Source organism: Triticum aestivum, chromosome 2D, assembly GCF_018294505.1.
Source record: "Triticum aestivum cultivar Chinese Spring chromosome 2D, IWGSC CS RefSeq v2.1, whole genome shotgun sequence".
In the NCBI taxonomy this organism is placed as follows: domain Eukaryota; kingdom Viridiplantae; phylum Streptophyta; class Magnoliopsida; order Poales; family Poaceae; genus Triticum; species Triticum aestivum.
In genome coordinates this window covers 102,111,844-102,134,351 of record NC_057799.1, presented here as the reverse complement: position 1 = coordinate 102,134,351, position 22,508 = coordinate 102,111,844, and the positions used below count along the sequence as shown (strand labels likewise).

Genomic DNA, 22,508 nt, shown 5'->3' with positions numbered 1-22,508 from the left:
TACAGGAAAACCGACATCCAAACTGGTCCACGAACAATGTGGGACTTTATTGGATGGCTTTGCGGTGTTCGGACGTTCCGACGCGAGAGGTTTGGGGTCGATCGTTAAAGTGCCCTAGAGTGAAAACGTGGTAAATACTGTGCAAATTGAAGACTTGTTTTTTAATCAAAAAATTAGATAAAAAAGTGAAGACTTGTTTTCCTTTCCCCTATATCGGGATCCCGCCGTTGAGCACCGCCGTTTGAGACGCCCTACTTCCCTTTCCCCCCTCTGACCCTCTCCCTCGCCAAAACAGCTCCCTCCCAAAACGCCCGCCTGAAAATGGCGGGCCTAGGCGGCGCCGGCGGCTGGGGCGGCTTGGACGACGATGACTGGGGCCTAAGCGAGGAGCAGTACGCCAAGCTCGAGCAGGACGCCTACCGCGCGATTGCGGAGCGCAAGGCCTCCTCTTCCGCCGCCTCCACCGCCCCCGCAATCTCGCCGCTCCCCCACCGCGCCCTATCGCCGGCGGCCACGGTCTCTTCGCCGCTCAGGAACGAGCACCCCGCCTCCAGGGTCTCCCTGGAGTCTCGCTTCGGCAAGGTTAGGGTTTCCTCTGTTCTTTTGCTGTTTGGGAGAGGTATTTTTTGGGAGTTCTTTATTGTTTGAATACTAGGGATTGGGTTTGTGCGTGACACGGAAAATTGGAAATCTTTGTTGCTCTAATGTCCAATGAATTTGGAATGACGGGCCATTTCGTGAATGCAGTACTGTTCACCGTGGTAAATCCCCTTCTTTCTTTTACCTAGCTTTCGTGAATTCTGTAGTGATTTCTTGAAAGAAATCGACATGTTCTTGCCCAAGATTCGTGGGCTGGTGATTTGGTCGGAAATGTGGCAGGGGTTTAGCTTAATGCGTTTGTATTGTGGTAAATCTGTCAACGAAATTTTTCTTTATTCTTTGTAGTTTAGATTTAAGAGAAACTAAGCTTTCTGTATGAAGTATGTTGAAGTTGGACGTTGGTTTTACTTTTTAGGCTCACCTTTGTGTGCATAGCATAATTTCAGCAAGTCAAGAACTGAGCCTAGCGTTACTAAAGCATTAAGTTTGAAATGTTCAAGGTAGTTGATTCCATCTTTTTGGAAAAGAACTATCTAGCACCTTTGAACCATAACTTGGGAGTTTGGGTCACATGGTCCAATGGTCTGGGTTTGGTGGTCTGGAACAAACTTAGATGGCTGTAGTTAACATTTTTTTTTCTCAAGCGCATTTCAGTTTCTCTTGCTGACCGTGTTGCATTGAGAATTGAAATTCTATGGATTGGAAGCCTTGTTAAGTACAACTTTTCTTGTCAAAAGATGGTAATTTTTGAAATAAGCTGATACAAATTAAACATGAGATAAATCTTGACGCAGCTATAGTCAACATTTTTTTTAAACTGCATACAATACTTTGATGGCCTTTGGGGCATGCAATGAACAATTCATTCTTAATTCTTCAGAGCATTGGACATTTTTAGGAGTATCATTTGCTATTCTGTTGTTTTGAGTTGCTCATCATGATAAATCTTGATGCAGATACTGTCAACATTTTATTTTGAACTGCACACAATACTCTGATAGCCTTTGGGGCATGCAATGAAAAATGCATTCTTTGTTCTTCAGAGCTTGGATATCTGGGATTATTCCATTAATGGCCTCATTCGTGATTCCATAGTTTTGAATTGATTATGGAGATATACATGTTCGATGGAAGCAGAAATTTATCTATTGTGTGTTATATTACCAACTTCCATCTTGCCGACAAAGGAAATCTGTATACTATTCCTTATTATTCCTTCATTATTTTTCAGGTAGAATCACTTTCACCTTCTCGGCTTAGTCAACCAAACGCAGGTATACAACATTCTCTATGTTTTCTGCTTATTCTAACATGAATTGTGGCCCATCTCATTCTTCCTATCAATTGTCATTGAAGGGAATCATAGTCAGGGCAGTTGGCCTAAGATATCTATACATCTTTTCCTTCATTCTAGTGGTGTGATTGCAGCGAAGTTCCCTTATAACCAGGTACATTTCCCTTATTGCCTAACATATCTGTACATCTCATTTTGGCTTTATCACCAGCGGCCAAATCTTTAATCAGTTGCCATGAATTATATAGTCTACAATATATTTTCTTACTTCCGTTTCTCTCTCAGAAACTCGTGGGTGCATTTCACAAGATCCCGAAAGCTAGCTGGAATGGAAAAGAAAGGTTCCCTTATTCTATTACTTGACAGTTTCACCAGATGTTTTCTATAGCATAGTAAAGTTTGATGCCTTGTGTAAAACACATAACTTATTCCTGGTTCGGTTTTACTTGTGAAATTCTTAGGGTGTGGATGTTCCCTCCGACATCTTTATCAATAGCGGAGGAAGTTCTTCATGCCGTACCTGGATTAGTTGTTGAGGTAACAGTTATTTTATGCACTTCGAGTAGCCGTGTTGCTGTTTCTAGTAGTGATCTTCTATTTTGTTCGTTGAATTTGTTCTATTGCCTTATTGACTGGTTGGCTGAACTGCTCCGTTCCTACTCAGCCACTGAGTCATTCTCATGATGTTAATTAGCTTCCGGGTTTGAGAATATATAATACAAGTTTTTTAGATGTTGAAGAAAATACTACCCCTGTTGGTTTTACTTGACATCCTAGAATTAGACTTTCTAAAGTTTGACTGGCAACAAATTTAAATCTAGGTTTGCTATATACGGAATATACCATTAGATTGGTTATTTTTCTGTGAAGTCATAATTCTACTAGCACATCTTAATGTAAAGTTGTAAAAATTAATGGCGAAAGTTTGTAAGTAGCATCTCAGACTTTGAAAAGTCAAAAGTGTCAAGTATTATTGTTTGTGAGGACATTGGTGTGCGAGGTCCACTATTCTTGTTATTTCAAGGAACTTTGAGAAGCTTGTATTTTCAGTTTCTTGGAAAAAAGAACTCCATAGCCACAAGGCCCAAGACATAGGCCTCAGTGTGCTGTCGTCTGTGCAATTGGAGCCTTTTCTACACCTCAAGCAAGAGTAACTAACAGTTTCTGGCCTGTGAATAATAACCTGTTGGTTCCTGGATCCACCAAATTGGTTGTTATTTTGATGTTTTAATTTTTATGTTGGTAGTGCATCTAGAGACAATTCATTTTTGACCATAACATGTACATTTACTTATCTGTCAGGTTCAAAAATTGGACCCGTTAGTTCAGCGGGCTTTTGCTGCTGCTGTAGCTGCCAAAGATCTTCGAGGTATCTAAATTTCTAAAGTAAACATTGGAAAAACCACATGCTTATATTTTTTCATCCACTCGTTGCTAAGATGCTGTTTGAATGGACAAAATTACATGCACTTGAGATATTAAGAACTGTGTTACTTTCTACGTAACCTCTAGTCCAGTTAGATTCATAATAAACTATGCAGAAGTAGAATATTTCTTCAACAGTATCGCATAGGCGTAAATCCAAATGACCTGTGCAAACATTTAATTTTCCCAGATAGGTCTTGCGTTCAGGTGTGAGGCTTCCATTGCCTTGTCACTTTTCTATTTTTCTCTTAAAATGCTAATCTAACTGTTCTTTTTTATTGTTTTTGTTTTGCGGAAGGTTTGTATGACAAGATTCCAACGGATGTCGAGTCGAAGCTTATGCCCTTTCAGCGTGACGGAGTCAGGTATATCCAACATCCTTGCTCATAACAGTGGGAAATGTCTTTTCTTAGATTCATACATGTGGTGTAATGTTGAACTTAATCACTTAGTTGTCGTGCAGTTATAGGATGTTAAATGTAGCAGATAACCATGGCCCTTAATCAAGACTAGGCAGTGGCACATCAATCATAAACTAAGCCTAATAGATTAAGCAAGAAATTGATCCTGAAATCCTGGTTGCTTTCATCCGTCCCCAGTGCAAGTACGTCTTCCCTCCCTGGGTACCACTGACACCTTCATGGTTCCTGGTCATGCCATCACAGTATGGTGCTGAGGGTACCCGTCAACATCAATTACTTGGGATGTAACATTATTAGGTTGTAAAATGGGATGTAGGTTGCTTATTTGGTCCCCAACCACTCAGCACATTTGGATTTGGCTCGGCTGTAAAGAACTAAAGATCAGTGGTACCTTCCTATAGTTGAACACCGTACCCTTTCTTTCTCGTTATTGTAGGTTCGCTTTGCAACATGGGGGCAGAGTGCTGATAGCAGATGAAATGGGTCTTGGAAAGACATTGCAGGTAATTTATACATTCTCTCTGGACCATCATCACTTCTTTTTCTACAACACGCAGGAGAGCTCCTTATCATTTCATTAAGATGAAAAAAAGTACACAGAGAGAAAGAGAGAGAGGGGGGCAGGGGGTTGTCAAAATACCCCCGCCCCAAACACACATCCTGAAAAACTAGCAAAGGATCGCCACACATACAGATGCACATGACCGTCCCGCCCAGGGGAAGGACTTGTGTCGTTCGTTTAGCTCGGCAGCATGCAGTCAGTAACTTTCAAACTTGGCGAGCAAAAATGCACAAGACAACAACGTCCAAATCTTTCAGGCATTGTTTTTTGTTGCCTAATTTTCTCTATGCAGGCAATTGCTGTTGCTTCTTGCCTTCATGATGCCTGGCCAGTTCTTGTTATCTCTCCATCTTCATTGCGATTACATTGGGCTTCTGTAAGTATCTCCGACTTTTAGAACTCATATTTATACTTGAACAGCAGTTTCCTTTATCCTCAAGGGAGATTTGAACTTGCTGTTTTGCGATTATAACAGATGATTCAGCAGTGGCTCAACATCCCTACGGAAGATATCCTGGTATATCCTCTTTGTTTTTCAATGTAAACACTTCTTTCAGATTCATTGCTCTTAAAATCTCTCACCTACATCAGTTGCTTGATCATAAATATTCTTAACTAGATTGTTCTAAATCCCTTGCCCCATTTCTGGTTTACCAGGAACTGTACTTGTGTCAAATTCTTTCCAACAGCGAATCTGCCCCTTATCTCTATTGGACATGATCTTGTGGCACATAGAAAAAACATCATATGTCTTGCATGTTTGTGTCCTTGAATGCTAGGTTGATTTGTGTGGTCAGGTGAACAAGGATGGATATTTTTTTACTAGTTGAACATTCTATTCATATTCTTCCCCTTAACCATATTTGAGCATAATCATAACCATCTCTTACCATATTTTCTGAACATATGTTGCTCCAATATTTCATTTCCTAGGTGAACAAAACTTAACTCTTTACTTTTCACCCTGCACTTTCTTTGAAGTGTTTTTAACTTCTTATGCCATTAAAATGTATCTTCAAAGCACTGGCTATAAGAAGCTGATGTTAACCCCCATGTTTTGTGTAGTCTAGTGCTCTATTGTTTGCAAATTCTAGTATCGCACAAGGTGATAAGTTGCTACAGTTGATGGTGTCACTCGCTGAAGAAATGAAGGAACTGTTAAATCATAAGCAGTGCCCAACTAAACCACATTTATGGTAGTTGTACTGCATGTTAATAGTTCATATCATACGGTAGTTTTTTGTTAATTGGAACTTGTTGTGGAAGTAAATTTACATAGCTAGACAAGTCTTTAAGGAAACAGACTATATACATCTTATTTCCTTCTATCCATGGATATCAACAACATTTTTTTCAGGTGGTGTTACCACAAACTGGAGGATCAAATAAGGCAGGATTCAGATTGGTATATTCAAACACCAAAGGAGATTTTCACTTGGATGGGGTGTTCAATGTCATATCTTATGATGTAGTTCCCAAGATACAAAGCACACTTCTGGACTTGGATTTTAAGGTATGGATTCATCTAATCTTCTGTTTCATTTATGGATATGGGCTGTGTGATTTTAAATTTTCACAGAATGTGTTCCCACTTCCCAGTACACAGGCTGTTCTTTATCATTTAGCTGCTGAACACATAAACCAAAGATTTCTTGCAAAATAACTTACTTTTTTTCGAGAAAACACAAAAGACCTTTGAGTTTCTTTTCATTGAAAAGGCAGAGGTTCAGTTACAATCCTCCGAGGAGGTGTGGGGTACAAAAGATGAAAGAAAATTAGTGAACATCACAGGTTGAGGGCAGTACAACCCTGAGCCCTCGACCGCCAGCCTGTGCCCAGGTGGAGGCCTCGTCTTTGATCATACCAACTAGTGCAGCGATTCAAGGTCACACACTCATTCTGGACAGGTTGAGGGCAGTACAACCCTGAGCCCTCGACCGCCAGCCTGTGCCCAGGTGGAGGCCTCGTCTTTGATCATACCAACTAGTGCAGCGATTAAAGGTCACACACTCATTCTGGTGTTTCCAGACCATCCAAGGCACGAGCAGGGTAATAGATGCCAGACCCTTGCGTTGCAACGTTGGTGTGTCCTGTTTCGCACGCAGCCACCAATCCATTAGCGTAGCTTCATGGTCTGGTGCACGCATCATCATTCTGAGCCAAGCTAGGATTTCATGCCAGGTTTGGCAGGCGAAGGGGCAGTCCAGCAGCAGATGCCGTATAGTTTCCGGGACTTGGTGAGGCTGTGGGGATGGTGCTGGAGTCCACGGCAAGCAAGCCTATCAGCGGTCCAGCATCTATCCTGGTTGGCCAGCCAGTGGAAGAATTTTACCCGCGGCGGCGCCCAGCTTTTCCAGAAGAGCTTCCAGGAGTAGCACAGCGTGGACACGTGGGAGGCGACCAAATAGCAGGATTGCGCAGAGTAGGTGGCATTGGCTGATCACTTCCAGATCAGCTGGTCTGGCTCATCGGAGAGGGTGGTGTGCTGCACAGCCTGCCATAGCTGAAAAATAACTTATTCGAGTATGAACCTTTTAAGTCTTTCACCAAATGACTGACGCGGCACCCAGCCATATGATTGATTGCAGAGCATAATCCTGCATCCAATATTTGCACTTACACTGAAGTGATGAACATGATTACACAGATTTCAAGTAGATGGAAAGGGCCGTGCATGTAGATTAAAGACTGCTTTTATAAAGATATTTTTAGTTATTGTTAGGGACGCCATTTAGCATCGGATAGAGCAATCTATATATTTGACGTCTCAAGAATTTATTGTGTTGAGAGCACTGTAGCCTGTTAGCAGGATTAATTATCATTTACCCGAATTCATTAAATCAGGAGTACTTAGGGGATTGAGGTTTCACCTATGGGACTGACACATGAGTTCCATCTAAACCTTGCGAAGAAACTGATAAGTTCCATTTTGTGATGATTCATTTGTTGACTCTGGTTGGTGCTTCCGTACGCAAGCACATCAATTATGTTTCTTGCCAATGGAAAGTAAAAGGATCAACATGTTCCATTTTACCCCCATCATATGGATTTTCACTTTCACTCTGTATTGTGAATATAGCGACCTCTATCGTAATTGTCCTAATTACCATGAACTCATAATATTGCTATTCATAATCCATTTATACTTGCTTTTGAATTATTTTCATTCAGATAATTATAGCTGATGAGTCACACTTCCTGAAGAATGGCCAAGCGAAGAGAACAATCGCTTCACTTCCTGTTCTGCAGGTTTGATGTCTCTTATGGGGAAATGAGTTTTATTTCTGGAGCAGAAGTTTCTTATGTATACGTTGTTACGGTTTAATTTGGTTGAATAGGTTGGGTAAATTTGGGTAGTCTGCATCACTTTATCCCAACCAAATGCCACTCTCATTTTGATCGTTTGGTGTTCTTGTCTAGTTATTTCGCCCTTCTGATGACCAGAATTTCCAAACATTCATTAGAATTTACTGCTTTCGTTTTGCTACATTTGTCCATGACCTCGAGGGTCTCAGGTTTCCGTCTCCAATTCATTCATTGAGGGAATTATGAGTATAGTTATTGCAATGTCGCTGCTCTCTATCATAGTAAAACATCTTAGATGATTGTTAAGTAGCTCTAGTGTGTCGCTTAGTTGGGGCCATGCACGGTCATTTCTCTCATTAAATGTTTCTTAGACTTGGTGCTTCCTTGGTCTAGGTGCATGGTGTGTGTGAACAAATTTACAGTGAAATGGAGAGAGTACATGCTGATCAATTTCATTCCGTTGATCAATTCTTGCCTAATTACAGCATACCAAAAGATAAATCACATGATAGTATCAACAAAATTAACCAATTGTGACTTCATACTCACAGAAAGCTCAATTTGTGGTTTTGCTAAGTGGAACGCCTGCCTTATCTCGCCCCATCGAGTTGTTTACTCAGGTACAGGCTGTTTTGAGATTTAGTTGCACATACTTGACGACGGGAGATTTTCCACTGTAGAGAAGCAACTAATGTCTACTTGTGCAGCTCCAGGCTTTATATCCTACTGTCTACAATAATGTAAATGAGTATGGCAATAGATACTGCAAAGGTGTAAGTACTAGCTTAACGAAATTGCTTTCTTCATTTTCTGTCACCAATTATGACTATTTACTGTGATTCTTTCCCAGGGATATTTTGGGTTATATCAAGGCGCTAGCAATCATGAGGAGCTGCATAATTTGATGAAAGCAACCGTCATGATCCGCAGGTTGAAGAAAGATGTTCTTTCAGAGTTGCCTGTTAAGCGTAGGCAACAGGTAACCTCATTGGGTTTATTTCCGAGATAAAGATGAAAAATAGAACTGGACTTACTGTATCTACAAAATTTCATTTTTGCCTTACATCAAAGTTTACGATAAACAATTCAGAATGATTTGCATGAGATCTGTTGATCACCAACCCCAATTGTTTCTGGGCCTTCTTGTGTTGATTTGTTGTCTCTTTTAAATGCTCATTCTTTTTCTTATTTATCTTATACAGAATATGTGGATGATCCTTTAACATCTATACCTATGTTCGTATGTTGCCAATCTTTTCAGGTCTTTCTAGACTTAAGTGAGAAAGAGATGAAACATATCCGCGCTCTTTTTCGTGAGGTACAGTATGTCAGTATTACTTTAATGTACTATCTTTTTCCTGCAAATGATACCCTGTAGACATGTAGTCATAGCATATGAAACTTGTAGTAATCACTTCTTGTAGCTCAACGCGTCGGCACTTCTAGCCACATTGTTTGATTGTTGGACTTAATTCTTTGGATTAATGAAGAGCTTTTATATGGGTGCTGGGACAGCCTGTCCTCTCCACTTATTTTATCATCCAGTGAGACATTTGATTCATATAACAACAACTTAACAAAGCCTTTAGTCCCAAACAAGTTGGGGTAGGCTAGAGGTGAAACCCATAAGATCTTGTGACAAACTCATGGTTCTGGCACATTGATAGCAAGCTTCCACGCACCCCTGTCCATGGCTAGTTCTTTGGTGATACTCCAGTCCTTCAGATCTCTCTTTACATACTCCTCCCATGTCTATTTCGGTCTACCCCGACCTCTCTTGACACCATTAGCACGCTTTAGCCATCCGCTATGCACTGGAGCTTCTGGAGGTCTGCGCTGAATATGCCCAAACCATGTCAGACGATGTTGGACAGGCTTCTCTTCAGTCGGTGCTACCCCAACTCTATCTCGTATATCATAATTCTGGACTCGGTCCTTCCTCGTGTGGCCACACATCCATCTCAACATGCGCATCTCCGCCACACCTAACTGTTGAACATTTCTCCTTTTAGTCGGCCAACACTCAGCGTCATGCAACACTGCAGGTCAAATCGCCGTCCTATAGAACTTGCCTTTTAGCTTTTGTGGCACTCTCTTGTCACAGAGAATGCTAGAAGCTCGGCGCCACTTCATCCATCCGGTTTTGATTCGATGGTTCACATCTTCATCAATATCCCCACCCTTCTGCAGCATTGACCCCAAATATCGAAAGGTGTCCTTCTGAGGCACCATCAAGGCTAACCTCCTCCTCGTGCCTAGTAGTACTGAAACCGCACCTCATGTACTCAGTTTTAGTTCTAATAAGTCTAAAACCTTTCGATTCCAAGGTTTGTCTTCAAAGCTCTAACTTCCTATTGACCCCCGTCCGACTATCATCGACTAGCACCACATCATCCGCAAAGAGCATACACCATGGGATATCTCCTTGTATATCCCTTGTGACCTCATCCATCACCAAAGCAAAAAGACAAGGGCTCAAAGTTGACCCCTGGTGCAGTCCTATGAAACATTTAATTCATATATACCGAAATTATCAAAGTTAAAACTTTATAATTGATTTATATACCAGAAATTGTTGAAGTTGAAACTTCGTGATCTTTTTCTCAAGTTAAGCTAACAAAAATGTTATGGATGTTTGAAATGGTTAAGCTTTGTTTTTAATAAAGAAAAGAGAGATATCATATATGATAGATTAGTCCATCATTTTATGGTTAGATCAGTTATATGATAAGGTAATATTCTAGTGCCAGAGTCGTGATGTGGTTTGCCTTTTTGTAGTTGGAGACTGTCAAGATCAAAATGCAGTCATGTGACTCACAGGAGATGATTGACTCTCTGAAATTTAATCAAAAGAATATTATCAATAAGGTAATCTGAATATGTATGCTGTATGCCTTTATGCTACTCTAAAGTTGGTCATCATTTTCTTGATGATTTTTTTTTTTGAATTTTTTTCTTGATGAACTTGAAATATTCTACCCTTTCTGTTATGAACTTAGTAAACTAAGCCGCATAAAATATAGAGGAAAAATATACTGTTGCCGTATCTGATTTACTTTTTTCCTAGGCATGTGAAGAGATATTGTTTACAATTGCGTTTTTATTTTCCTAGTTGAAGTTTTTGCCTTAGACTGTGGAATGACAAATAATCTTCTTAGCCCATATTAGGAGCAACTTTATGATAATTAAATAGTTCTTTTTATAATTTATATATGACTGATGCCTATTTGATGCAACAATTGATGCAGCTCAACTGCATTGCTTTGCGTGAGGATAGTTAATTCTTTTTTTATCTGCATTTAATAGCATGCAGTTACACTGTTACAGTGTTATCTGTTAGACTTGATTTCGACTTTCATCTCCATCCATCCAATATTAGGAGCCATTCAGCACATGGATAGGGTTTTAGGTTCGTCATTAGTAAATTCATAGATTTTGCCATATTTTCTTCCTTTATTGAGGACAATTTTTTCCTTTTTGAATGTGGTGAAGCTAACACCTTGGAACATATTTTTATGCCATATCTTTATATTTAATATTCTTATATGCGCCTAACATGAAGATACATTGAGGGCATGCATTTGAAATAGAATAAATAATTCTCTCCACAGTTCTTGTTATATTATTTACTACCACAGGCTTGTATTTTTAATCTCTTAAAGTGATTTATTATTGGTATCAGTGCTCATATTTCATGCCTAATTGCAGATCTATAATGATTCGGCTGAAGCCAAAATTCCAGCAGTGCTTGATTACCTGGCCACTGTAATTGAGGTAACTATATGAGATATTTGTAGATTGTCCTCTTAGCTACTCTAATAAGACCAGACTTTTTGATAAAACTGTCATGAACTGCCCACTTGCTGCCAGTTTTGGGTCCCAAATTGAGTATCATAACTTGGCTAGCTGAAGTAGACATTAGACAACCCACAGTTTTTGACTAATTTATATTGAACTATGCGTGCTCACACTTCGGCAGGACCACATTCGTGCATACTTGCATGATACCATATGAAAAATAAAATCCATTTTTATAGCCTACCTGTTTCAGTTTAGTAACTTTAATCTGAGCTGAACTAAATGAGTGAATTATAAGTGGGAGCTGGTGATGCAAAGTTCATCCACATCTTTCACCTCTTTCCCACTATGCGAGAAAGTTTGACAAAACTTAACAGTTTAATGGAGGGGAACTTTTGGTCTATGGGTGTATATACACCCTATATTAACAAAAATAGTAATTAAATAAAAAGTGAAAAAAATCTGATTTTTTTTGAAATAAACTTGACCTTCCATTGTACCTGTGAAAAAAATTCGACAAAAAGAAAAATCGCCTTTGACTTGTAAAAAAAAAATTCGGCCAAAATAGTGTGAATAGTGACCTATAATAACAAATAAATTTTGTTTTTTTTTGCCCTGAAGTCAACGCTGGTTTTTTATTCGTGAAAATTTATATACTATGCAAAAGAAAGTCAAGTTTATTCTAAAAAAACTTCTGAACTATTTCGACTTTTTTTGTAATTATTAATAAATAAATCCCTATAGGGTGTAGATACAACCAGGAACCAAGGGATATTTCGCACAGTTTAACCAACTATAAAATAGAACGAAGCTTTCTCACAGACTAACTTAACCACCTCTTGAAAAATCTCTAATGAAAATTTAGCATGACAGGGGGGTAATAGTAGCCGCGCCTAGGGAAAATCCAGCTTAGTTGACTATGATATCTTAATTGATCAATTAATTTTTTTATGGGTAACAAAGTATGGGAATTTAGCTAGTATGGCATAATCATCACCCAGCCAGGAATTGTAGACGCCCTCTGCGAAATTGGCTTTGATATGTCTTTTATCAAGTCATTCACATTTGACTGATGGCTTTATTTGTCAGGCTGACTGCAAATTCTTAATATTTGCACACCATCAACCCATGATTGATGCTATTCACCAACATCTCTTGGTAAGTTCCTAAGAGTTTATTTCGATTTGACCTGTTTATGATACATCTGGAGCTACTACATACCTAGTTATACCTACATACTACCATGTTTCAGAAAAAGAAAGTCAAATGTATAAGAATTGATGGCCAAACACCTGTAGTTGTAAGGCAAAATTTGGTCATGGATTTCCAGAACAAGGATGACATCAAGGCAGCAGTGGTATGTGCTAATTCCTATTAATTTTGTGCATTATGTTCACTTGCCCACGAAAATGATCCTTGGGTGGCACAATGCTGACTGAAGCTGCCAGTGAATTATGACTTTTTCTGAAGAAAGCCTTTGTGCTTATAGAGCTGGAAGAGAGCACCAAGTCTAGGCCAGGGTAGATATGTTTGCCTTATATTCAATAATAAGTAAGGCGAACAATCACAAAGATTTGAAAGCAGATGTAGCTAAGTCACAATAGAGATCACACAGCATAATGCAATGCTCCAACCACACATATATCATGTTATAAAATTTCTGGAGGGAAAGTTCTGTTTCTTTATTGTGTGTAACCTCATGGAAGCCTAACATTGCAGTTATCCATCAAAGCTGGAGGTGTGGGGCTAACTTTGACAGCAGCAAGTACAGTTATCTTTGCTGAGTTATCATGGACTCCAGGTGACATTATTCAAGCAGAGGATCGTGCCCACCGGATTGGTCAGGTGAACATCGCGTTTCTTGTTCTAGCCTAATGCGTGGCTTCTCTGCAGTTGATAATTTGTGGGTCATCCTTTCTGACCATTTTTTTTTCTCTTGTTCTCTTCCCAAATTTCCAGGTTTCTTCAGTGAACATATATTACCTTCTCGCAAACGACACAGTAGATGATATTATATGGTATGCCTGAATCTTGTTTTTCGTACACAACTGTTGTACTTAAGATCATGCACTGAAGTGTCTTTTCCACTTTTATTGCTCTGTAGGGATGTTGTTCAAGGCAAACTTGAGAATTTGGGGCAGGTCTGCTATTTGTCCCTCTCTCCCTCTGTCCTTGCACTCGCACACTATTTTCTTCTACGTTAACCAACATTTCATTCCATCATAAGCGCATAACGATAGCTGACCCCGTTGGCTTTTCTAGTAATTTTAGTTACAATTACCCTGAAACTGTTCGGCAGTTATAATGTCCATTGAGGTTTCTCATGTCAACGGTTGATATGCCATGAATAGGTCTGACAATGCGATGTTATGTTGTCACCAGATGCTGGACGGGCAGGAGAAAACGCTGAATGTCTCGCAGAGTGAAACAAGACCAAGCCCCTCGAAGCAGAAGACGCTTGACACCTACCTCAAGCGGTGCAGCACTTCCACGGAAACCCAGCCCAGCCCGAAAAGCCGCAGGTTTTGACGGAGGGATCAACGTGTCGCAGTGTGATCAAGCGCATGCTTTTGTTGTTTCTTGACAGGATTGGTCCTGCCGTGTATCACCGTCGTAAACAAATGCGGTGCCTGGTTAGTCTGTATGGCAGCACCGGCCGTGATCGGGCAGTGTTGCCTTGTTGTAGTTTGGATATCAGTAGTATGTGAGAGTATTTACCATCTCAGTGACTCTAGTAATGGTGAATATGTGCGAAGCTGTGGACATGGTAGAGTTTCACTAGTAATATTAGATGACAATGAGAATATTCATGCTTCATTGTTCTCTAGTGGACATCTTATGGCTGTGTGCATCGCAATAATGCAGAGGTCGGGGGTTAACCTCCTTTTCAATTTTTTATAAAAAATATCAATGCATTGTTGGGGCTATTTGCTTCACTGTCAACACTTGCCTTTCTAAAGCTGGGGCAAGTATTTTTATTCTTCTAAAGCTGGTGCAAGTATGCCAGTATGTACGGCCAAACCAACTTAGACAAATATTGCTGGCATGCCAAGTCACAGTCGAGTGTTACTGACGAGTAAATATCATTAAACTTTTATCTTAGAAAGAGTAGTGTTGTTGTTTTGTGATATCATGTTGCGTACAAAATGTGCATTTTGGTGACATGTTCAAGCGCATCTAGTCGGAGTTGTTCATTTGGGGCGGGACGTAAGAGGGATGGCTAGGGCGACGGCTAGCACCGTGATGGGAGGAGGTCCAGGAGAGGCTGGGGTGGCAAGGCCGCCGGCCGCGAGGGCTAGAGAGGCGGTTACAACTAGGTAGGCCGCGGGAGAGGACGAAGAAGATGAACAGGTGGCGGCGCATTCCTGACCGTTGGATATTGACCTGATGACCATAAATAGAAGTGACCGGCATGAATTGTTTTTGCAGGTATCTGACGTATGGGTGCTCCCATGTCAGTGACAAAAATAGTATTCCATCCGTCCCATAATATAAGAGCATTTTTTACACTAGAGAGAGTAGTTGTTGATGAGGTTCAAAGTGACGCTGAAATGGTACCAACGCCATGTTATTTTGCACAAGTTTTCACAGCATGGTGCTGGAACAACGACAGTGTACCAACCATGCCATGTGTGTCTGATCGCTACCGTTACTTTTCACTCCGATTTATGGGCGGCCGGCCGGCCGACCCCTTTTACCGGGTCGGTCCTTTTCACCGAATTACCAACCCCACTATTATTGTCTGCCCCACGCCACTATATATTTGCAGCATGCACGAGCCGAGCTCTTCGATCAGCTAGCCGCGCGCTTGCACCAGCAAGAGTTGCACCGGTCGATCACAAATTCACAATGCAAGGCCTCGCGCCATCTTCAAGGGTTGTCGTGCTCGCGACGTTTTTCCTGATCGGTTTCGGCGTGGCCGCCGCCGACGGCCGGAGGAGGCTCGTCTCCGGCAGCCCCGACGAGCCGTGCAGGCAGATGACGCTCTACTACCACGACATCCTCCACGACGGGGCCAACAACACGGCCAACGCGACGTCGGCGGCGGCGACGAGCCCGCCGGCGCTGAGCAACGACACCTACTTCGGCATGCTGGTGGTGTTCGACGACCCGGTGACGGAGGGCCAGGCGCTGCCCGCCGGGGCCGAGGAGGAGCCGGCGGCGCGCGCGCAGGGGTTCTACTTCTACGACGGGAAGGGGTCGTTCAACGCGTGGTTCGCCTTCTCGCTCGTGTTCAACTCCACGGCGCGCAGGGGCACCCTCAACCTCATGGGCGCCGACCTCATGGGCGAGGAGACGCGGGACATCTCCGTCGTCGGCGGCACCGGCGACTTCTTCATGGCGCGCGGCGTCGCCACGCTCCGCACCGACGCCGTCGAGGGGTTGCTCTACTTCCGCCTGCAGATGGACATCAAGCTCTACGAGTGCTACGTCTGAGGCCCTGAATATCACCTGATGAGATCATGGGATGCCGTAGGGAGGTGGTGGGATTAATATGCTAGCATACGCGTGTGCGGAACTGCCGATTAGGACTTAGGAGTGATGCATGTATGCTGAAGCTGCTGCCGATGTGTTCGTGGTGTGATGTGCGTTGCATGCGTGGGCATGTGGATCGTGTGTCATTGTCGTGTTACGCCAATACGAGTGTAAAATGTACCGCACCTTTATTCTGTGTTATAAAAACTCACTTTGCAAACGATAACAGCCCTAGCTTATCGCTGTAGAAGCACACACCAGCTATTTCACCCAAAAGCCCGGTGCATGTAGCTCCCACTTGCGCAGGGTCCGGAGAAGGGTCCGACCACTTTGCGTCTATAGTACGCAGCCTTCCCCTACATTTCTGTAAGAGACTGTCTTCAAGACTTGACAATAGCTTTACCACTGCGCCAAGGCTCCCCTTCCCTAGTTCATCCAAAAGCAAAAAAAAGAAAAAGAAAAAGAAGAGAAGAAGTTGATAACACGCCTTCCACCTTCGGTACGGTGAATGCATGTACCAATCAATTTCAACACTATACCTCAAGTTTAGACTCTTTCGGTGTTTAGGCTGAGATCAACAATGCTCATGTCAAAATTTTCTATGCGCCGAACCTCCGAGCAGCTCGTCGAGGTTCACAAGCTGGCAAGGAGGCTTGGGCTTGACTCATTTGACCTCCGAGCCGAGCCAAGCCACGAGTCTCGAGCTTTCTGTTCACCTTTATAAAGCGTGCAACATAGTTATGGTTTTGATTTTTAGGGTTACCCTCGCATCATCATAAGAGGTTGCCAACATGATGAAGCGAGGTTCTTTTTTCTTTAAGACCATGAAGGGAGGTTTTGCCGATGATCCAAGAGCATGACGGGACACAATACTAATGCCTGATTTTTGGACGACCAGCTAATCGAGCGGCCATTGCCTTTTGACTCCCATGCATATGCCACGGATTAACAAGGTCGTGCAGGAATCGTGCAATATTTGCCGCCCGTATAGCATGGTTCGAGAATGGGATACAACCCAGTATTGTCGACATCAGCCATAGTGGCCCATGTTTGTTGACCACACCACGCCAAAAGGTAGGGGTAAGAGGAAGATTGTTGATGCCGCTGGGGTTCATGATCCCATTTCTAGCCCTAGAATGTTCTGGACACATTTGCGGAGAGGAGAGCGATGTCCATTTAAAATAGCAGTTGAAGTGTGCCCATTTTAAACCAACATATTTCTTTACTTCCATTGTGCCGACGATGCAAATTAGTCCTTTTTTGGGTTGAGACTGTTGTTATCTGATCGGATATGCTATTTTCGTTTTTCAAGAGAAAATTCAGACTGATTTAGCAATAATGTACTCGGACTAATTTAGCCCACCCCGACACCGCCTCTCCACTCTCATTGGAAGCCCGACCTTGATAGGTTAGCCAAGTTTGCACATTCTCTTGATCGGGGGTGACATGTCTGGCTAGGGCAACCCCATGATCCGATTTGTATTCCACGCCATGTGGACTTTGAATAAGAAAAGCTTGGTTTAACCCCTAAAAAAAAACCACTCTCTCTATCGCTGGGGCAGTTGGATCATTGGGTTTAATCTTCCTATGCAGAATGTCTTGGGCTCTTGGCCCATAATTGGCTTACCCAACAGGCCGACACACCGAGAGAGCGGCCCTAAAAAACCCCGAGAAAGCACTGACTTCCCGAACGCATATCCCCTGCCGCGCCGACGCCCTAGCCCCCCTGACTCCGACGCCGTCACTTCGCCGGCCACCGCCACCGGACGCAATACCTGCCGCCGCCCCGTGCCGCGCTCCCCGAAGGACCACTTCGCGCCCCTAAGCAGCTGTCTGTTCTGCGGGTGCAGCGTCACCCCCGCGGCACGCCGTCTCGTGCCGGTGCTCGGCCCTTCCTCAGTTTCCCTCCATGTCTCCATTCACGACTGCATCCACTCATTTCAACTGAGACTCTTCTCTCATGCCAATGTGTTTTCATACTGATATGGCAGGTCAGCAGCTGACCAGAGGAGGCTGGGAGCATCAGTACAGCAACCAATTCGCTGCAGGTGGAAGGTGAATTTTCTTCTGATATTTGTAATAACTGCACTAAAGTAGTCTAGGCATTATCGCTATGAAGTACGGAGTACAATTTTTTCTTTAATTGTCATTACGGTTGTTCTTTATGTTTTGTATATATGCTGTAGCAGAATCTTCTTTTTTGTAACTCCGTGTACCCAAATCATAAATCTTGCCCCCGCCAATATGTTGTTTTGTAATCTTGAATGTAAGTGTGTTAAATAGTTCGTGGCAGTTTTTGGAATAAGTTTAGTCTGTATAAGTTTGCGCTGGACGTACTCCATTTCGGGATCTGCCACTGTTGGTAGATGAATGTAGAAATTATTGTACATCTAGTATAATACCATCAGAAAATGCTCTGTTAGCACTGAACTTCAATTTTACAATGTAAACGGTGCTGATGTATGTCACGTTTAAGTATGTTTGAAGTTCTTTATATTTATCCCATTTCGGATGTTCCTTTCTTGCATGTACTGTGTTTGCTACGTAGTGAAGGTAGAAATAAGTGAAATTATAGTTTGGTTATGTTACTGCTTCATTTAATAGGTCTTCTCCTCAGTTGGTAGCACTCTTTTGGTGTCGATGAGCAAGAAGAAGAACAAACCTGAAAAGTCAATCAAGTTGCTGAAAGATGCTGAACAAACGTACACTCTTTGCCCTGTTGTATTTTTAGTGATCTTTGTAGCTGTTTTTATTTTTCTTCTTATTCAAGTTAAGGTAGTTCAGTTCACTCATCACTCGGTATTTCCCCCTGAACAGAGTAACTTCAGATTACATCACAGGAGATTCCCTTGATGAACTATTGTCGAAACTTATCAGGTTAGTAGGCAAATACCTTTTACTCTCCCAACATTTCTTTGTGTTGCATTATTCCAATATTGAAAAGAGTTACTATTGTAGGAGCGTGGAGGCTGCCAAGGCTTCAAGGGGAGGTTTGCCAGAGAAGATATGGATGAAGGTATTGCCATCCTTGTTTAATTTCATGAAGTTTATAGAGTTATTTACTGCAGATAGAGTACTTCTGTTATCATGAGTGAATTCAGAATATTCTGATGTTCTTTTGCACTCATGATTTTTGCCCTTGTAGCAACAATTTTCTGTTGGGGTCAACGACGTGACAAGGGTTCTGGAGCGGATGCCCGCGGCTGCTGCTTCTCATTCTGTCTGTTCCACTGAAGCACCGACCAGCACAGCTAGGCGGAGAGCTCCTTTGGTGCCACTTCAGGTTAATTTTGTTTCTTAACTTGCTATAGCTCTGGCTTAAGAGTTTAGAGAGTAGAGACAACCATTGTCTTCTTATGGACTTGGAGCTCCATTATGTACATCTGTTAGGTCAAAACGACTAAGCGCAGCATGTATCTGGTATAATGATGTCTGTCTACATTTCAATGCGCACCTAATTACTACTCTCTCCATCCCATAATATAAGATCTTATTACATCCAAAATACTCACGTATTGGATGTAATAAGATCTTATATTATGGGATGGATGGAGTACATCTCTAGCTGTGGATGTAAAGTCTCCATTATTGAAAAAGTATATTAGGTCTAATTACAACATCTCTAGCTGTTACTTTCAATATAAAGAAAGGCATGAATGCTTTACTGCTTATCTGGTCAGATATTCATAAATGGCTAAAATACTATAGTCAGGATTACATACCACCGATACGGGGATGTAAGGCCTTAGTATGCTGTCAGCTGCAAAGTGAAAATGTTGTCTTCTATAGAACACTAATGTTCTTTCAGCTGTGCAACCAACAGTTAAACTGACTCAGTTCTGAATGTCATGTCAACAATTAATTGGTTCAATTTGGGATATTTTACTGTCAGGTTTATTCAAGAGCAAAAAAAAGAAGTATCTCACATCTTGCTTCATGTTGCTGTGTAGGCTGTCATTATAGCTGCTGATTGCAATCCCAAATGGCTAACGAAGCACATTCCAACCCTGGCAAGCACACGGCAAGTCCCTGTATTGTGCCTCAAGGACAACAAGGGAAGCTCACTGAGGTTAGGTCAAGTGGCGAATGTCCGAACTGCGCTGGCCATCGGGATAAAGGTCACCTTTCTTTCTTCTCTCACTGACCGCAGTGCCCTATACTGTCTCTTAAAGTCACTCATGAAATCTTTGTTTCAACTGATATTAGGCCAGAGACAGCATAATCAATAAGACTGTTGATGAAGTACTGAAGGATTATTATAAGCCAGTGGCCGATGAACAGTAAATTATCCCCCATTCCCAGTCCAGTACCATGATAAGCTAGATCTTAACTCTGTGTGCTCAACATTACAAGAACATCTCGAAGAGGAAGCTTTCCCATTTTGCGGGGATACGGGAGAGGTCTCCGAAGGAGATCAAGTGTTGTCGAATTGTAGCGCATTGGTCTAATCTCGACTTTTGGGTGACATCTTTTGCTGGCAAAACTCATGAAGAGTAGGCTTGTGGCCTGTGGCCTGTGGCTGGTCTGTCGGGTTGGTGCAGTTCGGTTGAAGAAGATGATGTGCCTGGAACAGCATTTTCTATAACACTGCACTATACCACAATGCTGTTTTATTGGTCGCTGATGCTGAGTTTTTCCGTATGAATTACGCGAAGCAAAGCTATTCGCGGAAATCATTTTTGTTCTTTGTGGAGTTGCCGATTAATCCAGTTTCATGTTAAGTTGTATATTAGGATGGGATGATTTTCTGACAATGTGAATTTATTTCCCCGGAAATTTCTTACAATTGGCGATTTGTTTGATTTCTGTTGATTGATTTGCAAGGGATTTATTTCCCCGGAAACGAGGAGGTTGGGGGGGGGGGGGGGGGGGGGTGGTCGGAGAAGTAATAGGGTTTATTGCATGATTTAAAAGAAAATGGTGGGGGAGGAGCATGTATCGGTGGCAGTACTGATCCGTTGGACTGGTGAAAACGATAAAAGTGAAACCAACAAACTCTCCTTTATATAGTAGAGATATGCATACAACGGTTCGGTCGATCACCCACGGTAGCTAGCCGGCGGCCGTCGCTCCAAGGCTCTGTCACTTAATCGAGTTGCAGGCTTGTAGCCGTGTGTTCCCGCTACACGACCTCAATCGATTATCAGCGTGCCACTGCTGGACGACTCTGGCATTATGCACGACTCATGTCGCTCAGATCTACTCCCTCTGTTTTAAATATAAGTCTTTTTTAAAGATTTCAATACAAACTACGTACAGATGTATATAGACATATTTTAAAGTATAGATTCAATCATTTTGCTCCATATGTAGTCCTTTATTGAAATTTCTAAAAAATATATATATTTAGAGCATCTCTAGCAGACCCCATATAACGCGCGAGCCCGCATAATTCCGGCGAGTATACGGGCTTGGCCCAATTTTCTGGCCAGAACAGAGCCCGTATACTCGCCCGCCCGTAATTTTTTTATACGACCCGCAAACCTCACCCCTGAAGCCGTATAACTACGGGTTTGCGGGGCAGATACAGGTTGAAACCCTATCCCCCCGCCGCCGCGTTTCGCTGCAATTCCCCACTCCCACCCTCGCATTTCTCGCCGCCGGTGATCCCACTTCCGCCTCCAGCCGCCATGTGGGGCCGTATGTGGAGCTCCGGCGGAGGCGGCGACCCCGAGCGCGAGCGGTGTGTCCGCGCGGACAGCGCGAGGAAGCGCGCGGCTAGGAAGTGGACCAACCAAGGCCTCGAGCCGCCGGCAAGGCTCCTTAGTCGCGAGACGGAGGAGTACGACCGCCAACACGGGCGGACGCCCTCCTCGGCCGAGGGATCTTCCTCTGCCGCGTGGCTCACCTCCACCGCGGCCTCTTCCTCTTCCGGCGCGGCGCTTCTCCCCGTGAAGAGGGAGTGGGCGGAGCTCGTCGCCGTCAAGCAGGAGCCGGAGGAGGGCGAGCTCGTCCCCGTCAAGCAGGAGCCGGAGGAGATCGCGCACCGAGGCGTCGTCGGGCCCGAAGATTTCGTGGCCGATGTCGACGCGGTCGTGTCCGGCATTGCCGAACGGATCTTGCAAGAGTAGGAGGAGCGCCGCCGCCATGACGAGGAGCTCGAAGACCTCCTTTTCAAGCAGGCGGCCGCGGCCAAGCTCGCCGCGAAGGACAAGGACGGCTCGGATTGAGCTCCTCCACCGTGTCAGCCTCGCCGGCACGAGCTCGTCCATTTTGGTAGCCGCCTCGAGCCCGCAGATCCCCCACCTCCCTCTAGTAGTAGTAGTACAATGTATGTATGATCATGTACTTTGTGATGAACTATGAATGATCAGTGTGGTTGCAATTTCTGCCATGAAAGTTTTCTTCTTCTTTAAATTATGCAGTTTCATATACGGGGTCTATTCTGCAGCGCACGATTTTGCACAGCAAAACAGTTCTTCCTTGAACTGTAAACGCGTTATGCAGGTCGGCTTTATACGGGGTCTGCTACAGATGCTCTTAGGAACGGAGTGAGTACTTAGTAAGGTACACATGCATTGCACGTAGGAGCTAAGATAACCAAAGTATGCTGAATATTTACATACCACAATATAATATATAAACATGGGAGGCGTTTTGATTCCCGGGAACATTTGCTCCCGGA

General features: G+C 43.0%; 2 protein-coding genes across 4 annotated transcripts; both read left to right on the top strand.

The window, feature by feature from the left end:
• Positions 1-226: 226 nt before the first annotated feature.
• On the top strand, positions 227-15,875 carry LOC123051939 (SWI/SNF-related matrix-associated actin-dependent regulator of chromatin subfamily A-like protein 1). Of its 2 annotated transcripts, XM_044474952.1 has the most exons (28): positions 227-619; positions 1,255-1,340; positions 1,832-1,874; positions 1,957-2,048; positions 2,180-2,235; positions 2,356-2,431; positions 3,197-3,263; positions 3,618-3,684; positions 4,178-4,244; positions 4,596-4,679; positions 4,779-4,820; positions 5,661-5,816; positions 7,475-7,552; positions 8,161-8,229; positions 8,317-8,382; positions 8,460-8,588; positions 8,871-8,927; positions 10,388-10,477; positions 11,318-11,383; positions 12,497-12,565; positions 12,660-12,764; positions 13,127-13,252; positions 13,367-13,425; positions 13,512-13,548; positions 13,790-13,929; positions 13,995-14,040; positions 14,837-14,861; positions 15,177-15,875. In XM_044474952.1, the coding sequence occupies exons 1-28, from the start codon at positions 322-324 to the stop codon at positions 15,842-15,844; spliced, it is 2,964 nt and encodes a 987-aa protein (XP_044330887.1). In that variant the 5' UTR covers positions 227-321; the 3' UTR covers positions 15,845-15,875. The 2 variants fall into 2 exon arrangements, with proteins under 2 accessions (XP_044330887.1, XP_044330888.1); XM_044474953.1 differs by lacking the exons at positions 1,255-1,340; positions 14,837-14,861; positions 15,177-15,875 and having other exon boundaries at positions 231-582; positions 13,790-14,385.
• Positions 15,876-17,542: 1,667 nt separating this feature from the next.
• LOC123048939 (uncharacterized) lies at positions 17,543-20,689 on the top strand. 2 transcript variants are annotated; one of them, XM_044471953.1, is made up of 8 exons: positions 17,543-17,764; positions 17,875-17,938; positions 18,488-18,585; positions 18,701-18,760; positions 18,842-18,899; positions 19,029-19,166; positions 19,834-20,001; positions 20,090-20,689. In XM_044471953.1, the coding sequence occupies exons 3-8, from the start codon at positions 18,524-18,526 to the stop codon at positions 20,165-20,167; spliced, it is 564 nt and encodes a 187-aa protein (XP_044327888.1). In that variant the 5' UTR covers positions 17,543-17,764; positions 17,875-17,938; positions 18,488-18,523; the 3' UTR covers positions 20,168-20,689. The 2 variants fall into 2 exon arrangements, with proteins under 2 accessions (XP_044327888.1, XP_044327887.1); XM_044471952.1 differs by having other exon boundaries at positions 17,566-17,764; positions 18,501-18,585.
• Positions 20,690-22,508: the final 1,819 nt, after the last annotated feature.